The 17,642-nt window shown below is 44.2% G+C and overlaps 3 protein-coding genes and 2 non-coding genes across 5 annotated transcripts in view; 4 read left to right on the top strand and 1 right to left on the bottom strand.

The window, feature by feature from the left end:
• LOC137774104 (zinc finger protein 841-like) overlaps positions 1 to 9,739 on the top strand; it is a 50,126-nt gene extending 40,387 nt beyond the window's left edge. The window contains 2 exon segments of the mRNA XM_068559219.1: positions 2,799 to 3,272; positions 9,369 to 9,739. Of these exon segments, the coding sequence (XP_068415320.1) occupies positions 2,799 to 3,272; positions 9,369 to 9,739 (845 nt within the window).
• TRNAK-UUU (transfer RNA lysine (anticodon UUU)) lies at positions 4,430 to 4,502 on the top strand. The gene has a single exon. It is a non-coding gene; the product is annotated as a tRNA-Lys (tRNA).
• LOC137774105 (protein bassoon-like) lies at positions 8,634 to 11,728 on the bottom strand. Its single transcript, XM_068559220.1, has 5 exons — positions 11,705 to 11,728; positions 11,554 to 11,644; positions 11,267 to 11,434; positions 10,958 to 11,078; positions 8,634 to 9,665 (listed from the first exon to the last, which is right to left on the bottom strand). The coding sequence occupies exons 1-4, from the start codon at positions 11,726 to 11,728 to the stop codon at positions 10,999 to 11,001; spliced, it is 363 nt and encodes a 120-aa protein (XP_068415321.1). The 3' UTR covers positions 8,634 to 9,665; positions 10,958 to 10,998.
• Positions 9,783 to 9,854, top strand: TRNAM-CAU (transfer RNA methionine (anticodon CAU)). The gene has a single exon. It is a non-coding gene; the product is annotated as a tRNA-Met (tRNA).
• On the top strand, positions 11,727 to 14,776 carry LOC137774193 (POM121-like protein 2). The gene is given in 7 exon segments (XM_068559344.1): positions 11,727 to 12,549; positions 12,552 to 13,085; positions 13,088 to 13,375; positions 13,378 to 14,227; positions 14,229 to 14,514; positions 14,517 to 14,604; positions 14,607 to 14,776. Coding segments are annotated over 7 exon segments (3,039 nt in total).
• Positions 14,777 to 17,642: the final 2,866 nt, after the last annotated feature.

Raw genomic sequence — 17,642 nt, forward strand, 5'->3', positions numbered from 1 at the left:
AAGTATAAAACTAAGCAAAGACAAACAAGGAAGCTTTCTATGTTACCAATGCGTAAAGTTTTCCAAAATATATTGTGAGGTATCAAAAGCAAGACCCAGAACATATGAATCTATATATTTACATGCAAGTGCATAAAGAAACTCCAGAAGGTTAAGTAACAAATTAATAATAGTAGAAACCTGTGGATGGTGGAGAAAAGAGAAGGAACCAGGTAGGTGAGTAACAGGGATGGGGAGGAAATTTTTAACTGTATAACTATTTATACATTTTTGAACTCTATGAGTATATTACCTTTTCAAAATACAAAACAACCAAATAAATACAATTTCTTAAAAGCACTATTCAGAAGTCTTATAGGAAAATGTGTCCTCTTTAGAACAGATTCCCACTCCCTCGAAGCCTCATGTATTATCTTCATCCAGCCTTAGCTCCAGTAGCTCAGGAGTCAGGGTTTATTTCTGGACAGTTGAAGGTCTGGAAAGTGGAACAACTAGTGATTACACAGATGAACATCTGCACCTCTCCAGATGGGATTAGAAGTCTTAGGTGCTTAGTCCTAACAGCAGGGTCAAGCTTTAAGTCCTTGCACAAGCACTGACTAGCAACGGTGGGTCACATAATTAAACAGAAGACCCACGGTTAGCAACTCAGTCAGGTTTATACACACACCCACAACAGGGAGCTATATAAATGGAATTCAGAACCTTTATCTATGAACAGACCATTCCTGTCCGCTTTCAGGGTTAAACACTTGAAATTTGCTTGTACATCCACCTGTGGAAAAACTCATTTATTGTACCCTGGTAGACCATTCATTCAACATGTATGCAACAAATTGTTAATGAGTAGCTGCTATTTAACATGTACTCCTCGAGATACTGGGACTAAATCTGTGAACAAAATGGGCAAAACTCTATCCTCATGGAGTTTGCATTGTAATGGGAAATGCAGACCAATGAATAAGTAAAATGTATAGTGCAGTAGATGGTGATAAGTATGAATTTAAAAATATAGCAAAAAGATAATAGGGATGGCTTCTTTTTTCTTTTTATTGTCTTGTTATTTTAAATATGTTGAACAGGTAAGCCTGCACTGAGAAAGTGATATCTGAGCAGACCTGAAGGATATGAGGAAATGAGGTAGGCATGTGTTTGGGAAAGGGTGTTTCCAGGCAGAGGAAGCAGACTGTGCAAAGGATTGAGGCAGGAGTATGTCTGACTTGTCTGAGGAAGAGCAAGGAACTAGAGAGGAGGGTGGAGGGGAGAAGGGGAGGGCTCTTGCAGGCCACTAGAAGCACTTTGGTTTCTTTACTGAACAGGAGGGAAACTCTTGGAGAGTTTCAAACCCTTGGGGAATTTTGCACTACTTCTGTGTTTAGAATAGATGGGAAAGGGGCAAGGTTACTAGAAACTGGGGGACCAGTGACGGGCCTATTGTAAAAGTTGAGGTGATGGACCCGAGAAACGCCTGAGGATCTACATACTGGAAATGTTCTCAATGGCCAGCTGTGGTCACAACCACTACTGGCCACAGGGCAGGCTAAGATTATTTTCTTTTTTAAGTGAAATGAGGAATGTTTGGACTTCACCTCAAACTGTATCTTGTTGCCAGGTAGAACTGGCCTGGAGGAAAAGACAGCAGCAAATTTCCAGAGTAACGAACTCCCTCTTTATTTACAACAGGAGCAACTTCACATAAAACCTGAGGTGCTCAATCAGTAAAATGCCTTTAAAATGGTTTTGTAGAAAGGAAACAAAAATTAATGTAGAATTGTGTCAAAGGAAAAAAAAGGAGAGGGGAGGAGGTTGGGATTAACATATACACGCTACTATATATAAAATAAATAATCAACAAGGACCTGCTGTATAGCACAGGGATCTCTACTCAATACTCTGTAATAACCTATGTGGGAAAAGAATCTGAAAGAAGAATAGATATATGTATATGTGTAACTGAACCACTTTGCTGTATACCTGAAACTAACACATTAAAAATCAACTATACTCTAATATAAAATAAAAAATTTTTTAAATTAGGTGAGAGATTGAAAGGCCTTCTAGTATGACAGCAAAGGAAATAGTAAAAACTGGTTGAATTATGGATATATTTTGAAGGTGGAGCTGATAGATGAGATGTAAGATCTGAGCAAAAGCAAAGACTCACAGATAACTGCACAGACGGAGTAGTTGTTTACTGAGATGGGGGAAGATTGGGGAGGAGAAAGTTTGGGGGGAAGATTAGTAATTCACTCTTTGGCAATGTTAAGTATAAAATACTTGTCGAGAAGGCAGCTGCATATGTGAATTTGGAGTTTGAAGGAGCAGTCCAAGATGGAAAGACATTTGCATATACGTGGTATTTAAGGACTGAGCCCTGAGCGTGCAAATGTAAGATTCATACAAGAGATAGTTATAATATAACATGTAAATAGGACTATTAATAAGATTGAAATAACTTCAGGAAACTTGGGTGTATTCTAGGAGTTTCTAAACCAGTCTTGAGGAGTCAGCAAAAGCTTCGGGGAAGAGGTAGTGGGTAATGTCTCAATTGAGATCCAACGGACAAGTAGGAACTGGCAAATGGGAAAAGGAGAAGGAATTCCAGGGGAAATGCAACCTCGACGTCCAAAAGCAAGAGAGAACACGAAACAGTCGGGAATTCCCCTGCCCCTTTCCACTCCAACTTCTCTGTCACATTCACCCTCCTGCCGGAGGAGGGACTATAGACGTTTGGAGGGAAGTTAAATTGGAGAGATTTAACATTTGGATTTGGTGAGCAATATTTTTGTGGCTTCTAGTTACTTCTGTGTGGAGTGAAGTTCTTATTCGGCATCTAGCAGTGCAATTTCTGGAAGGTAGCACTCAGAGGCAGCCGCGAACAACAGGAGCCTTGGTGTGCAGAGGCTTCCAAAAGCTCTATTCCGAGACCAACTCCGAAAACAAAAATCCTGTTTTCAGACACAGGAACTCTTGTCCCCTGTCAAAATGGATCCAAACGTTATCCAATCGGAGATGGAATTCTGAAAATCTGGCTCCCTTGCAGGCAAAGAAAAACCTCTTGAGATTTTTGACAGGTTCTTCTCAAGCGAGGGTTTCCTCAAGGCTTTGCCCCGCCGCCCCCTCCTCGGTTCCCCCTGCAGCTCCTCCGGTGAGCCCAGACAAGCTTCTGAAGAAGTGGGTTCAGAGACTGAATATTTGGCGGATTGGAAACGAGCAGGCCTGGGGGCGCTGCTGGAACCCTGTGGTTCTCAAGGGGACCGAAAAGAGGCCGAGTAAAGGGAGCAGTGAGCTGAGTTAGGGGGGAGGAAGAAAAAGACGGGGGAAAGAAGAAAAGAAAAGAAGCCATTCTTGTGTTTGAAAACCCAGTTGTGATAACGGAGTTGAATATCGACGAGGGAACATCCGTTTATAAGCAGAGTGGACCAGCTGAAGCGTGTTGGACAGGAAACACAGAGATCGATGCATCGGAACCAACCTTGGCTGCAAGTTTTTTAGCAACTCCATCGTTAAGCTGTATTCAAACAATTGAACTAAATCTACTTCTAGATCTTACATATTTCACCTTTCCTAGGGTATTTACCTTTCAAAAGTCACCTCTCAGAGGATCAGCCTGCCATAGAAGTGTGGCACGTAAGTCCCACGTTCTCACCTTTCATGGAAATATCTCGCTCTTCTGCTTGATAAATTAAGACATTTCTGATAAATTGAGACTCATTTGGCTGTGGCACAGTGCCCCGGGGTGTAAATATGCTCTCCTCTCGGATTCCCATCACGGGAACAATGGGAAGAACTGAATCCTTCAGTAGACATAGTCTTGTACACGATTTCATGGAGGAGGGAGGAGGACAAATTCCACATTTATTTCCATTATGTCTTCCATTAAAGGGTCTTTAAATTATTATCTGTTTATTATGCTTTGATTAATTATGTGCAAGTAGATGCAGATATAGCACAATCCACAAGAAGTATTTTTAATACAGATTTGGGTTCAAAAGAAAAACAACAGACTTCAATGTTTATACCTGTATTTGGTACAGAGAAGCATGGTAGGAAAATCAAGAAGATACTAAATATATAAAGATGTTGTATTGGAATAAAATTCTATGAGAGACACGGGATGGCAATAACGAATTCAAGGAAATAAAAGATCAAAGGAAAATCTTTCACAGAAGTTTAACAAGGGCTTTCTCTTCTCTCTCTTTCTCAAGAGATGTTGGTATGTATTAAATTACTATAGTTTTAAGATTCCTTTGATATAAGTTACTCTATCCTTCAGAAAAATTGAACCTTATGAAGAAAAATGTTACATGTCCACTGAAAAAAAATGTGAGGGGGAATATCGAATTTATCAAAATTCTGTTGGGGGTTAAGAATGCCCCCAAAGCAATTGAACTGTACAAAGGAGGCCGAATAAACACATGCATTCAGAGCCTGGGTAGCTCAGTCGGTAGAGCATCAGACTTTTAATCTGAGGGTCCAGGGTTCAAGTCCCTGTCCAGGCGCTATGGACCTGTGTTTCCATGGGCCAATGGTACCTATGATTTTTTCTCCCAAAAAAATGTGGGTTAAACTTTGATGACTTTTACCTACCTACAGTGAGAAAACGCCAAGAAGTCAGTTACCTTCAGCCTTAGCTAGTGGTTGAGATTTGATATTCTGTTCCAAACAAAAGATTATTTTAGCAGTTTTTAATAATAGAGACTTCCTGAGGAACACAGTACAAAGCCCTTACAGCCCATGAAATATAAGAAAGCTATCCCTCTAGACTAGGGTGTTTTATTTATATAGGAAGACAAATGAGTTAGAATAACTAGAATGATTCTGAAAAAAAGGAATAAAGTGGAAGAAAACATTCTTATTATTTCAAGACTTATTATACAGCCACAGTAATAAAGAGTGTACATTTTTGGCAGAGGGATAGATATATGTCGATGAAAGAGTATAGAGAATCCAGAAAGCACCACATGCAAGTACATCTAAATTATTTTTTACAGAAGTGCAGAAGCAATTCAGTAGAGGAAGAAAAGTCTTTTCACAAGATTGGGGTGGAGCAATCCATAGGCAAAAAAAGCCAGCCTCAACCTAAACCTCACACTTTATTTAAAAAGTAACTGATAATGGTTCATAGATTTAAAATAAAATATAAAACTCTAAAACTTTTAGAAAAAATATGAGAAAATTTGGGGGACCTGGGGCTTGGTGGAGAGTTCCTAGACATAACACCAAATACACAATCCATAAAAGACAAATTTGACTAACTGGATTTCATCAAAATTAAAAACTTTTGCTCTGCAAAGGACTCTGTGAAGAAAATTAAAAAAGCAAGCTACAGACTGGGAGAAAATATTTGCAAATCACATATCTGGCTAAGATGTATCTAGAATATCCAAAGACCTCTCAAAACTCCACATTAAAACAACACTCAATCCAATTCGAAAATGGGCAAAAAACATGAAAAGACATTTCACCAAAGAGGATACACAAATGGGAAATAAGCACATGAAAAGATGCTCAATATCACTAGTCATTTAGGAAATATATATTAAGACCATGGTGAGATATCACAACACACCTATTGTAAGAGATAAAATAACAAATGGTAACAACTGCCAAAGGTTGGTAAGAATACAGAGAAACTGGATCTGTTATACATTGCTCATAGGAATGTAGAATGGTGTAGCCACTCTGAAAAGTAGTTTGTCAGTTTCTTAAAGAACTAAACACACACTTACCATACAACTCAGCAATTCCACTCCTAGGCATTTATCCCAGAACAAAGAAAACTTATATCCACACAAAACCCTGTGCATTATTATTTATAGGAGCTTTATTTGTAATAGTTCAAACCTGAAAACAACCAAAATGTTCCTTAATAGGTGAATAGGTTAAACAAGCTGTGGTCCATCTATACTATGGATTACTACTCAAAAGTAAAAAAAATGAACTATTGATACATGCCACCTTGATACATTATCTTTGCAACTTCATGTGAATTTATAACTATAAGTATAATTACTTCATGTGAATTTATAATTATTTATGATTATTTCATTGAAATAATATATTTATTATATAATATAAACACTTCCTCTTCCTCATGAACTTGGCCATGTGACTTGGTTTGACTAATGAAATGTCCGTGGAAATGTCCAGTCTGACATATCAGAGAAGTTAAGAACCATTATGTGGGGAATTAGGTAGAAGAGCCCTTGGTAATCAAATCACTTGGTTCATAGATAGGTGAGTTCTGTATGGTGCTGTGAGCTTTAAATGAACTGCTGTGACACAATCTCCCACTCAGAAGTAACCCTGCAAGATAGTGGTGAAAAGAAATCCTCCCAGTGGTTAGAGCTTTAGATGGTTCATTTGATGTTCCTCTTTACATGGAGAGAGAAGTGGCCTAAGATAAAGCTGTATATGGAATCCTAGGCAAAAGGGAATGGTTGGCTGGAAGATCAGGAATCTGAAAAGAGTAAGCTTTGAAGATTAGAGACCAGAGGTGTGGAGAAATGCATGTGGATTGACTTGTGGGAATTGTCACAATGTTGAGGATCTTTTATCATATATTAATACCTACCAGATAAAATCTACTTCAGAACAGCCACTGAACAATTAGCTGGACAGATCAACTCATCCAGTAGATGTCATCACCCTCAGACATCAATAACAGGAATTTCTTATTTTAAAATATTATTAAAAGATTGAAGGAAGGTTTTTTACCCTCTTTTTTTTTTTTTTTTTCTTCTCGGTGTGGGGCTGAAGTGTGGTGAGTCATGTCTCCAAGTATCTCAAATGATCCAAATACTTTAAGGTTGAAATTTCCAGTATACAAACATCTAACTGATTGTAGAGAGCCATAAACCACAGCTAGGAAGAGTAAATGCTGAATGAATGGGGTAACACTGCAACCAGTGTACTGTGACAACACAGCAAAGGAAGGTGAGAATTATTCATCCTAGAAGAAATGTTAGGGGAACTTAATAGACAAATCGTTTGAAGTAGTCACAGAAAATGGAGGGCAGACTGCATTTGTCCAAAACCTTTGGATCCATTGATCCCAACATTTGAACAAAAGCTTGAAGGAGGCCAGGGAGTAAATCTTATATACATCTGAGGTAAGAATTCTCTACACAGAGGGAACAGCATCAGAACAATATGTTGGACATGGTAAAATAGAGGAATAAAAGCAAAATATTCTCTAAGAGGTGAGGGCAGATACCTACTTAGTCACCCAGGCAAGAATCCTTCAGCAGAAGAGGAGAAAAAGAATCCACATCACAACTGTGAAATAGAGGTGGAAAAAAAAAAAAACAAAACCCCGAATCAGAGAGGACTGTTTAGAATAAGTGTGATTTCCCTTCACTAACTGCAGGAATAATCACAGATAGGGGCATGTGTAGTGTAGTCTCTGGGAGAGTTAACACTGTGTCCTGTTTGATACCAAAAAAATGCTGGTGGCATTAGAACCATTTCCTTAATTCTTTGACCACTGTGGAACGGTCAGTGTCTTTCACATCTTCCTTATCTGACTCTAAAAGGAAGAGACATTTCGAATACCATTATATAAGTGACAGTGTTTTTGAAATCACTCAGAAGTGAATGGGTAAAATCAATGTAAAAAAAGGTCATGAATGGTATTTTAATAAATGAAATAGAAGGTATAGGAATAGAAATAGGAAATATCAGAATAAACCCATGCAGTAAAATACTGTTTGGTAGAGTTTGGCCTCTCTGTCTCTCCAAATATCTATCATCTATCTATAGCTATATCGATATTGGTATAGATGATTAATAGACAGATAGATAGAGGTAGATTCAGATAGTTATCTTTCTCATTTATTAACCAAATATAAAAGGTGGGAGGATGGATAAATTAGGATTATGGGGCTAACATACATATACTAATGTATGTTAAATGTATATAAACATATAACATATAAACTATATGAATTATATAATCACCAATATATATATAAAATATATAATGACAAAACACCTACCAAATACCAAGGGAGGTCTATTCAACATTCTGTAATAACATACATGGTAACAGGATCCGAAGATAAACAGACATATGTATGAATCATTGAGCAGATTCTGCACAGCCAGACAATCACAACACTCTAATCAAATTTACTCCGATAAGAAATAGAAATTAAATTTAAAAAACAAACATAAGTAAGGAGACATAAACTTCTGGGGGCTTGTCCCAGCACACTGCACTCTAATTTACAACCTCGGAACACTACCGCCAGGAAGACTCTGTTGCCCTAGTAACAATAGTTGAGAACGTAATACTGCTGCCGTCTTGTGGCTGTTTCCCACAACAGCAGCTTTAAACTCAGTGCTAATGGTTGCTTAATAGTCACAAGGACTGCAGGGCTGTAAATGACACCTGCCCTCAAAAAATGCCCTGGGGTAGGGAATAGGCAAGAAAATTCAACACATGACAAATTTTTCAAGAAGACAATATGAAGAGGGAAGTTGTAGTCACAGTTTTACAAAAAAAAGGAAAAGAAAAAAAAGGACATATATATGTCCTATATATATATAAATCTCTCTCTCTCATATGTATAAATGTATATATATATATATATATATATATATATACACATACATTTGTTTGCATATTATATTGAGTTGTGACTTAAAATGTATTTCGACACTGAGTTGCAGTCAGAAAAGTTTTGAAAAAAGACTTTCTTGAGAGGGTACAATTTGAAGATGGCAGCATCTCCCTGAGATGACAAAGATCTCGGGGTGGGGGGTCGGGGTAAGAGCCCCAAAGGAATAATGGAGTTTCGCTTTCCTTGGCTGGGGTAGCTGCATAGCTGGGCTCAGGTAGGGCAGTGCGCGTGGCTGCAGACCCGAGGAGGGTACTCTGCTGGTGCGAGCTGCTAAGCTCGCCACTCCACCATCGCTCCTTAAGTTTTATTGTGGACGGGGACATGGAGTACAAGGAGAAAAAACAAACAAACAAAAACACACTAGCATACAAGCCTCGGCCTAGCCATGTGACTGAAGGAACACTCTACGCTCACTCTCCAAAAGCTGCCAGTACTAAAGAGAAAAGATTTACAACCTTCCAGACCGGCCCCTTCTAGCGTCATCGCAGAGGCAGCTGCAAATGAGAGCTGTGTCCAGGAACTTCCCAAAGGCTCTGCTTTCTAATATAAGCCTCGAGAAAAGGAAGGTCCTATCTTTTAAAAAATTTGTTTAGTCCAAACGGCCCCAAACGAGATACAATCGAAATTGTGACCCCCGTGTAATAATTTGAGAAACAAATTGGGTTAACTCTATTACAGGCACACCGTCCTGAAAATCTTGCGCCCTTGCGAGCAAACAAAATGCCTCTCTTTTACTCAAAGTGTTGTCTAAGATTTTTCGACAGGTAACAGAGGAGATGGTTAACACGTTTCCTTTCCGGCGGCAGCAGAGTTGGCTCCACGACTTCCGCTCTTCTCCCCGAGAAGGGTCCACCCAGAGTTTTGCTCCGCGGGCTCTTCCTCTGCTCCGAGAGGCTAGCGGCTCCAGGGAGTTGGGAGGGGTGCTGGCGAGGGGGTTCAATGACGAGCTTGGGCACTCTTGGGCAGGTTGGAAAATTGCAGACCCGAAGGTGATGACCCGAGGTCATCTGGTTGCGGAAGAGCTGATCTCTTACGTGCCTCGAGAGAGAGGGGCGACGAAAACCATCAGAAAGAAAGGAAATCGAAAAAAATGTTCAGCGCAGAAACGGTGACATAATCATCGAAGGGAAGAACAGTGGTAGCTTTACAAGGTGAAGCAGAGTGGCGCAGCGGAAGCGTGCTGGGCCCATAACCCAGAGGTCGATGGATCGAAACCATCCTCTGCTACAGAGCTTTTCCGTCCCTTGCTCAACTTTACTCCAACTAGGCTACAAGCACGCACAAAAACCGAATCAATTTCTACCTCTTCCATGTTCAACCAGTTGACATCCACGAGTTTGAGAATCCGCTAGTTTGGCTTCTTGCTTCCCACCTTACTTTGAAATCCCACCATTCTCTCACTAGGCAGTTCCAAAACTCTTCTACCTGTCTGAAGGGACACACTGCCCCGAATTGTAAACTTCCTTCCATCCCTGGTGTCCAGTAGAGGAGCAATGGAAATATTCCTTCAGTGGAGGTGGTCTTATATCAATATACTGTATGCGACCTCTTGGAGAAAGAGGTGATACATTCCATATTTACCTCTGTTACAACTTCCAGTAAAGGGCCTTTCAAATTTATTATGTCCTTACGATGTTTTGATTGATTGCATTCTATTAGTAAATGCAAATATAAATGAAACCAAAATAATTAATTATAACAGATTTGTGGTTCCGTCACATATCAAAATTTCAGATTTCAGTGTCTGTACCTCTATTTGGTGCAGACTAGTATAGTAGGACGATCGAATAAAGACTTTAAGCGTAAACATACATTATATTGAGGAAAATTCTGTGCAAATACAAATTCAAGGAGAAAGAGATCGATGAAGTGGGATATGTCTGGACCCATTTTTGGACAGTGTGGGTTTTGAATGGAACTCGTTCTCCGAGTTCCTTAACTTAACAACCTTAAAATGACCTTTCTTGAAAGAATCGTATTCAATCCGTGCCATTTTTATCGTTATTGGAAGGAATGGTATTAGAAATCTTAAAACGTTATTCGTTTTTGAATTTCTCAGAATGTTAGTGCCCTAGTTCACTCTGGCTTGGCCTGAATATTCAGCCGCACATTAAATCTCCCACTTCTTTGCTCCCCTCCTGGAGCTCCGACCCCACTGGGCTAGGTGAGGATCGCGATTGGAGAGGGTGGCCGGGGCGGGGGGGCGGGGGGGTTGCTGAGCGAGGGACAAAGCCGGGTGCCTGCGGAGGCGCTCAGGTTCTCGGTCGGTAGACAAGAAATCCCTTTGGCCCCCTCCGGAGCCTCGAGACCCCGCCACGGTGCCATCGTACCTGCATACTCAAAGTGCGAACAATCGGAGGGCGACACACATTCAGCCTCGGGGAGGCGACCCTGGATGGTGGCTGCGTCCGGAGCTTGTCATCCCGGAGGCAAATGACTGACACCTACTGGCTGCAGAAAGGAAAGGGCAAAGGAAAGGAAGAAGGGCGGGAATCCCCAAGCAGCAAACCCGGCCTCCGTTATTCCCCGCTGCTGGCGCCACGAACGCCGTCTGGGCTGCCCAGGTCCACGCGCCCGGGTCTCCGGTCCCGCGCTCCCGCCAGCGCCCCGCCCCCCGCCCCCGATCTCCACCGACTCACGCTGAGGGGCTCGGACTGCCCTCCCTACTCCGACTCCGTGGGACGGACGGGCGGACGGATCGGTGCCGGGGCCGGGAGCCGGAGTCTGGAGACCCGGCGCCTGCTCGACTCTAGCTCTGGGACTCCGGCCGCGCGCTTCCTCTCCAATCCCTCTCCTCGTGCCGCGCGCTGCAACCCGGGGAGGAGAGAAAAGTGGCCAGAGCGGCCAGCTTAGGCCTCAAACTAGCAGAGCAGGCTACGGGGGCTGCCGAGGTCCCGCGTGTCCTCTGTTTCCACCGGCCGCTCACTTTCGGATGCAGGACCTGGAGGGCGAGGAGCGCCCCGAGACCCTTTCACTTTGCTCGCGCAGGGATCCCAACCGTCACCGGAACACTTCGACTGCGGCTGAGTCAGCAGGCGTCAGAAACCTCGGGAGCCCAAACCCGAAGTCAGAGTCACCGACTCCGCCTCACTGCTCCACATGGGCACTTACGTGGGCAAGCTGGGACTCTCGCCGTCATCCCCAGCAGAGGGGCGCACAGACTTGTCGGAGAGGCCCTTGAACGGCCGGCCAGCTCAGCCCCTTCATCAGGTCCCCCGGGTTCAGCACGTCCATCGTGCCCACCCTGCCCCTCGGCACAGACCTGCGAGGCGGCTGCCGAACGGGGATCCTACCAGTCCCAACGCGTGGGTGGTCAACGAGGCTTGGAGGCGCTTTCCCATGAACAGGTCCCGGAGCTCCATCATGGGGCCTCTTCCCTCAGACGGGTGGGAAAGTTACTTCAAGCGGAGTATCTGGTCTCTTCGGCACCCCAGGGCAATATGGAGCCCGGTGACCATCAAACTCGCTCCTCGTGAGCGGACAGCGCCCCCCTCCACTGCCCCAGCAGAGGAAACGAACTCTGCAGGGGTCTCACCTTCTGAGAAGCCCCCAGACCCATGTGCGAAGGAGACAGTGCTGAGGGCCCTCAGAGAGTGCAAGAAGGGGAAAGTGAGGTGGGAAGAACGACTGTTCCATGAGAGCTTGGACAGTAAGAGAAGGATTCCAGAGACCAGACCATCTGCGTTTAAGCCTCTGACGAAAAATGGAGTCCTCACTTCTTTCGTGCCCAGGCCTGGGCCTCTGCAGAGAAGCCTCGACTGCTGGGGCTCAGATCACAGCTTGAATAACAGGCCCAGCTGCTCCTCCATGGACTCCTTGGCCAGCACACACACAGGTGGCCCCCTTAGCTCCCAAAGAAATGCTATTACAAGCTCTTACAGCTCTTCTAGAGATATCTCTGAGCCTTGGAAGAGAAGTATTCCAGTACATCACTCCAGATACCAGAGTGGCCAATAACAAGGAAAGAACATGGTCATCCGTCTCACTCTCCAGTCCCACCGGTATCAGATGAGTCCCGAGAAACATCTGGCAGCTCTGGGCAGCAAAATCAGATTCCCCTGCTTCTATCAAGCCCTGGCAGCCTGCTGTCCCTGACTCCACCTCCTCAGCTTGGTTATGCAGTCCCTGAAGACCTGGCCTTAGGGAAGAAAGCTGGACTCCAACGGAGCAACAAAGCCAGAGAGGATACGACTGAGGTCACCACAGACTCTGTCCCTGACACTTGGTCTGCTCTTCAGCCTTCCCTGTCCCAGGGCACTGATCCTCCGCTGGAAAGCTTACATGAAATGCAGAAGTCTCCAAGTCCACTGGCCTTCCCACAACCTACCGGAGAGGCAATCAGTGTGGCCCACTCGCCTCTGAAGACAGCGAGCCTGCTGGCCCCACGTGGGTGCTCACAGTCAGAGCCCCTTTCAGGCACCTCTTCAGACTCAAAACCCACAACTACTTTCATCCTTCTGACCCTTGTTTTCCCACATCACCAGGCACTGACACCACGTGGCCACCTTCAACGTCTCAGGCTGCCATACCCTGAGATTCACCTGCCATTATCCCTGCAGCACCCACTATGCAAAGCACTTTGTTTGGATTGATGAGCAGCTCAGGTCCACATCTTCCTGCATCTGCACCTCCTGTTGCAACTTCTGCTGAACGCTTGTCAAAACCCATTTTGGGGCTCCCAGCCAATAGTGAGATAGGAGGCTCCTCATATTCCAGAATTTCAAGCACAGCTGCAGCATCTTACAGCATCTTACACCTCCGGGTATCTCAACTCCCACCTTCAAGCCTATCTTTGGCAGCATAAGACCACTTAAAACTATGCCCGTGAGAGCTCCTTTCTCTTTCAAGCAGACCTCTCCTCCACCTACTCCTGCTTCTACCCGTCTCTTCCATGGCCTGGTCAAGGCTGCCTCTGTAGTCGTGTCCACCACCCCAGCCAGCACATCCAAGGGCTCTTTTAAGCCACCTTTGGATTTTGGTGTAGTGAATGTTACCAGTACCATGGGCAACACTTGCTCCATCCCTTCCACTTGTCCCCCTTTCCCTCTCGGGGCTGCCTGTGCCTTCAGGGCCAGCTTCTCCCCAGCTGCAGGCTTCACTTTCCCACTATGCCAGCGTCCTACTGTGCACACAGTCACCATCTTTAGCCAGGTTCTTCCCAGTGCTGTCCAGATATCCCCTACCAGGAGCACTGCCAATTGTAGCGCTGTGGGTAGCCCTCTGGCAACTTCAGCCCTAGTAACCACCAACCAGCCTGCATTGTCATCCAGGATCTCCAGTTCGACCGCAGCATTCACAATTCCCTTGGAGTCAAGCTCAAGGCCACCTTTCCCACTATCCCTGGGAGCCACTCCCCAACCTGCGTTTGGGGCTGCATATGTGCAGAAGCAAGAAGTCCCCCAACCAGCCCTTGGCCCAAGCTTCAGTAGCTCTTTCATTTTTGGAAACTCACCAGTGGCCTCCTCAATCCCAACACCGACTCCAGCCCAGCCATCCTTCAGCGGTACCACGCAGTCAGCCTTTGGGGGTTTGGCACCATCGGCCTCCACCTTTCACGTCCCCGCCAGCTTCCGGCCGGCCTTTGGCAGCACTCCAGTAGGTTCCCTTCGGTCAAGCTAATACGAACGGTTTGGGAGTTGTCACCCCAACCCACCGGAGTGGGGCTTGTGGCTCAGTGTTTGGCAGCACAGCCCCACGACCTTTTGACTTTGGGGGATTGGTGACCCCTATAGACTGTGAGGAGACTGGGATGGGCGTCACTGCCCCAGACATGAGCTCCAACCCTGGAGCATTCAGCACTGGAGCAGAGCCAAGTGGGACCACTAGCAGCATCACACCGTTGGGAAAAGGCTGCAGCCCAAACAACCAGAGCCGGACCAGCAAAAGGACACACATTTTGCCTTGGGGAAGGCCAGCATTTCTGCAAGAAAAACTATGTTTGGGGACCCCTCCATGGCCCTGTCTCAGAGCACCCCTGTCACTCAGGCAGCAGCCTTGGCTTTGGGATGCCCTCTTCACTGCCCCAGGGCTCTGTTGGGAGAAGATCTTTCAGATTGTCAGCCCCTTCATTTTCCATTGGCGCAAAATCAAAAACCCCAAAGAATAGGGAGCAAGGGCATTCCCGAAGGCCTCATGCCCACAAGAAATAACTTGTGTTCCTTGCCATTCGTACTCTGATTTGGACCTCAGCATAGTGAAGTGCCTCATTCACTTCTAATTCTCTACAGCAAAAACACCCCAGATCTAAGGTGAGAGCTTTATACATTCACCTTGTGGTCCTAACCTACATTCTAGAGGAAAATGAAGGACTAAAGTATCTAGTGGTGATAGCAGAATGAAACTGAGTGGACCCAAAGCTTTGGAATTGAACGGAGCCTTGCCTTCCCCTCCCTACCCACTCCTTTCTGTGTCAAGGGTGAGCTCAGTCAGGACACTGCCTCCTGCTTTTTTCTCTGGGAACAGACGTGCCAGGGAGGCAAAAAGTACAACCCATATTCTCTTGCCTCTTTGGGAGGAGGAATAGATTCTCTCTAAATCTTAGCCTGCTTTTATTTGGCTCAAAGAAGTGGTTCCTTTATCTGGTCCCCCCAGGGAGGCCGATTCCTCATTTCTTGCTATTTTGCTCCTCAGTTGGTTCTTGGGGCAGATTTTTTTTTAATTTAATTTATTTATTTTGGAGAAGCTTTTAATGCAGCTTGACCTTGAAGCCAACTTCTCCTTGAGGATCAGTGGTCTACCCATGAGAGCATCCGTGGGAGGGCCAGGGGAGGAAAAAAGAGAGTGGTGCAACCTTGCTTCTTTTCTTTACACCATAGGTCATAATTCCTCCATAATTACGAGTGAGAAATGCTCGATTAGGGAACCCAAGCTTCTGCTTTTCTTTTAATTTGTACCTTATAAAATCACCCTCTACCTCACATCTCTCCCAGATAGGGTGGGTAGGGCAGGAAAACTCTTGGGCCTGAGAACAAAGGGAGAAAGGGAGGAAGAGCAGATACCTAAGCTGACCTCTGTACTGTAACCAATGGGAGGTCTATGAGTAGCTACGACATATTCCTTAGCACGTATCATCCTGATGGAAAAAAAAGAAAAGGCAAGAATGACTCCCTGAATACATCTATCTCCTGTTTTATGGATACCTTGGAAGAGACCGAATGGGAAAAATAAGCAATCTTAAATTGGTTAATAAAATAAAAATAAATTGTTGAAATGAGTTTATGATACAGGAATTGCTATAAAACTCATATCTATTCAGAGGCAGAAAGATATTAAGAATCTTGCCCAAGCTCAACCAGTTAGTGAAGGTTAGATTTGGGATTTCAACCCTATTGGCTCCAAAGTCTGTGTTCACTTCTCCCTCACTACAGCAAATCACCAAAGTCAGAACTCTAACCCAGGTATATACGACTCTAAATATCCATGCTGTTTCTACTTTGAAAGGCATTCCACAACCCAAGATTGCCATCTTACAGAGGGGGGCAAGAGGAAAAGTATTAGACAATTTCTACAGCTCTTTACATGATAATTTAACATTTATACAGTGATGACTATATACCTTGTATTGTGCTTTGCACCAGATATTCAGAGGTGAAGGAAAACTTCTGCTTTGGAGATTACAGTTTAGTGGGGAGACTGGTAAGTAAGCCAGTGATTCCATAACAAGTGACAGGTACTAAGGGAATGGAAGCAGGGCAGAAGGTCATCTTATCTAAGTCTTGAAACTTGAATTCTGTTTTACGGTGTGTGTTCTCCAGTTCTAGCAACTGGAGAAGGGTATTTCAGGCCAAAGACAAAACACGTGCAAAGGAGGGTCTGGAAGACAGAACGCATCTATCTGGATAACTTTCAAGGAGTCAGACATGGTTTGGGAGAAGAAGGGGCAGATCATGGATATGCTTATAGACTATATCGTGCAGTGTGCACAGGGTTCCAAATACAATGGAGAGTCATGGAAAGATTTTAAGTAGGAAAGAGACAAGCTTGGGTTTAGATTGCTCTAGCTGTCATGTGAGGGAGGAGTCAAATGGGGACAGGCTGGAGGCTTGGAAATGTGTGGGAGACTGCGGAGACACCAACAAAGATGAAAGATACAATACATTCCAACTAGGTAATTAATTACCTGGTTAACAGGATTTGTTAACCAGGTAGTTAAGAGTGGGCGTGGGGAGGCAGTAGAGAGAGGAGGGATTAAGAAGCAGGACTTGGTGACAGATTGCACCGTGTGGGCAGAGGAGATGGGCAGAATAAGGGTAAGGGGGAGTTGGAGAAGACCGACCCTTAGCCATCTGACTTGGAGGATGGAAAATGTAATTTTGGCACAATACCTGGAATTTTGTATAGACTGAGTGTGAAATGACTATGGAATATGAAGGAAATATTTGTCATATTCAATCATTCATTCACTCAAAAAATACTGGGCATCTGATACTGGTTACTAGGCACTCTTCTAATATTTGGGATGTTCTCAGTGACAGATAAAATTCCTGTTCTTGTGGAGTTTATGTTCTAGTAGGGGGTGTGATTAAAAAATAAACAATAAACATAATAGGAAATAACTACCATGTGAAAGAGATTGTAACCGGCATGGCAAAAATATAGAGCAGGGTAGGTGGATTAAGATGGCGCTACAGTTTCATCTGAGCTCTAATGAGAGGTTGACATCTGAGCAAAGACTTGAATTCACTGACAGACTTAGCCATGCCAGAGTATGAGGGAAGAGGATTCCAGGCAAAGAGAAAACCTGGTGGAAGTCCCCAAGAGTGAGATGTGGATCAAGTAGAGGCTTTGGGACAAATAAATGACATGACTTGACTCACTTTTAGGATTGTTCTGGCTGCTGGCTGAGATGGGACGGTAGAGGAGTGAAAGCGGGGAGACTGGGAGGAGGGTTCTGCAGGAATCCAGGTGGGATACAATGGTGGCCCAGCCGAGGACGCTTACAATGCAAGTGGTGAGAAGTGGTCAGATTTATATATATATATTTAATCGATTTGCTCTTAAAGGGGTTGTGAGGTG

Source organism: Eschrichtius robustus, chromosome 12, assembly GCF_028021215.1.
Source record: "Eschrichtius robustus isolate mEscRob2 chromosome 12, mEscRob2.pri, whole genome shotgun sequence".
NCBI classification, from domain to species: Eukaryota; Metazoa; Chordata; class Mammalia; order Artiodactyla; family Eschrichtiidae; genus Eschrichtius; species Eschrichtius robustus.

Coding starts and splice junctions, on each gene's coding strand:
- LOC137774105 (XM_068559220.1), bottom strand. CDS start 11,728: ATGTGGAGCAGTGAGGCGGAGTCG. Junction 11,645..11,704: donor GGAGCAGTGAGGCGGAGTCG/GTGACTCTGACT, acceptor ACTCAGCCGCAG/TCGAAGTGTTCCGGTGACGG. Junction 11,079..11,266: donor GGCAGTCCGAGCCCCTCAGC/GTGAGTCGGTGG, acceptor TCCTTTCTGCAG/CCAGTAGGTGTCAGTCATTT.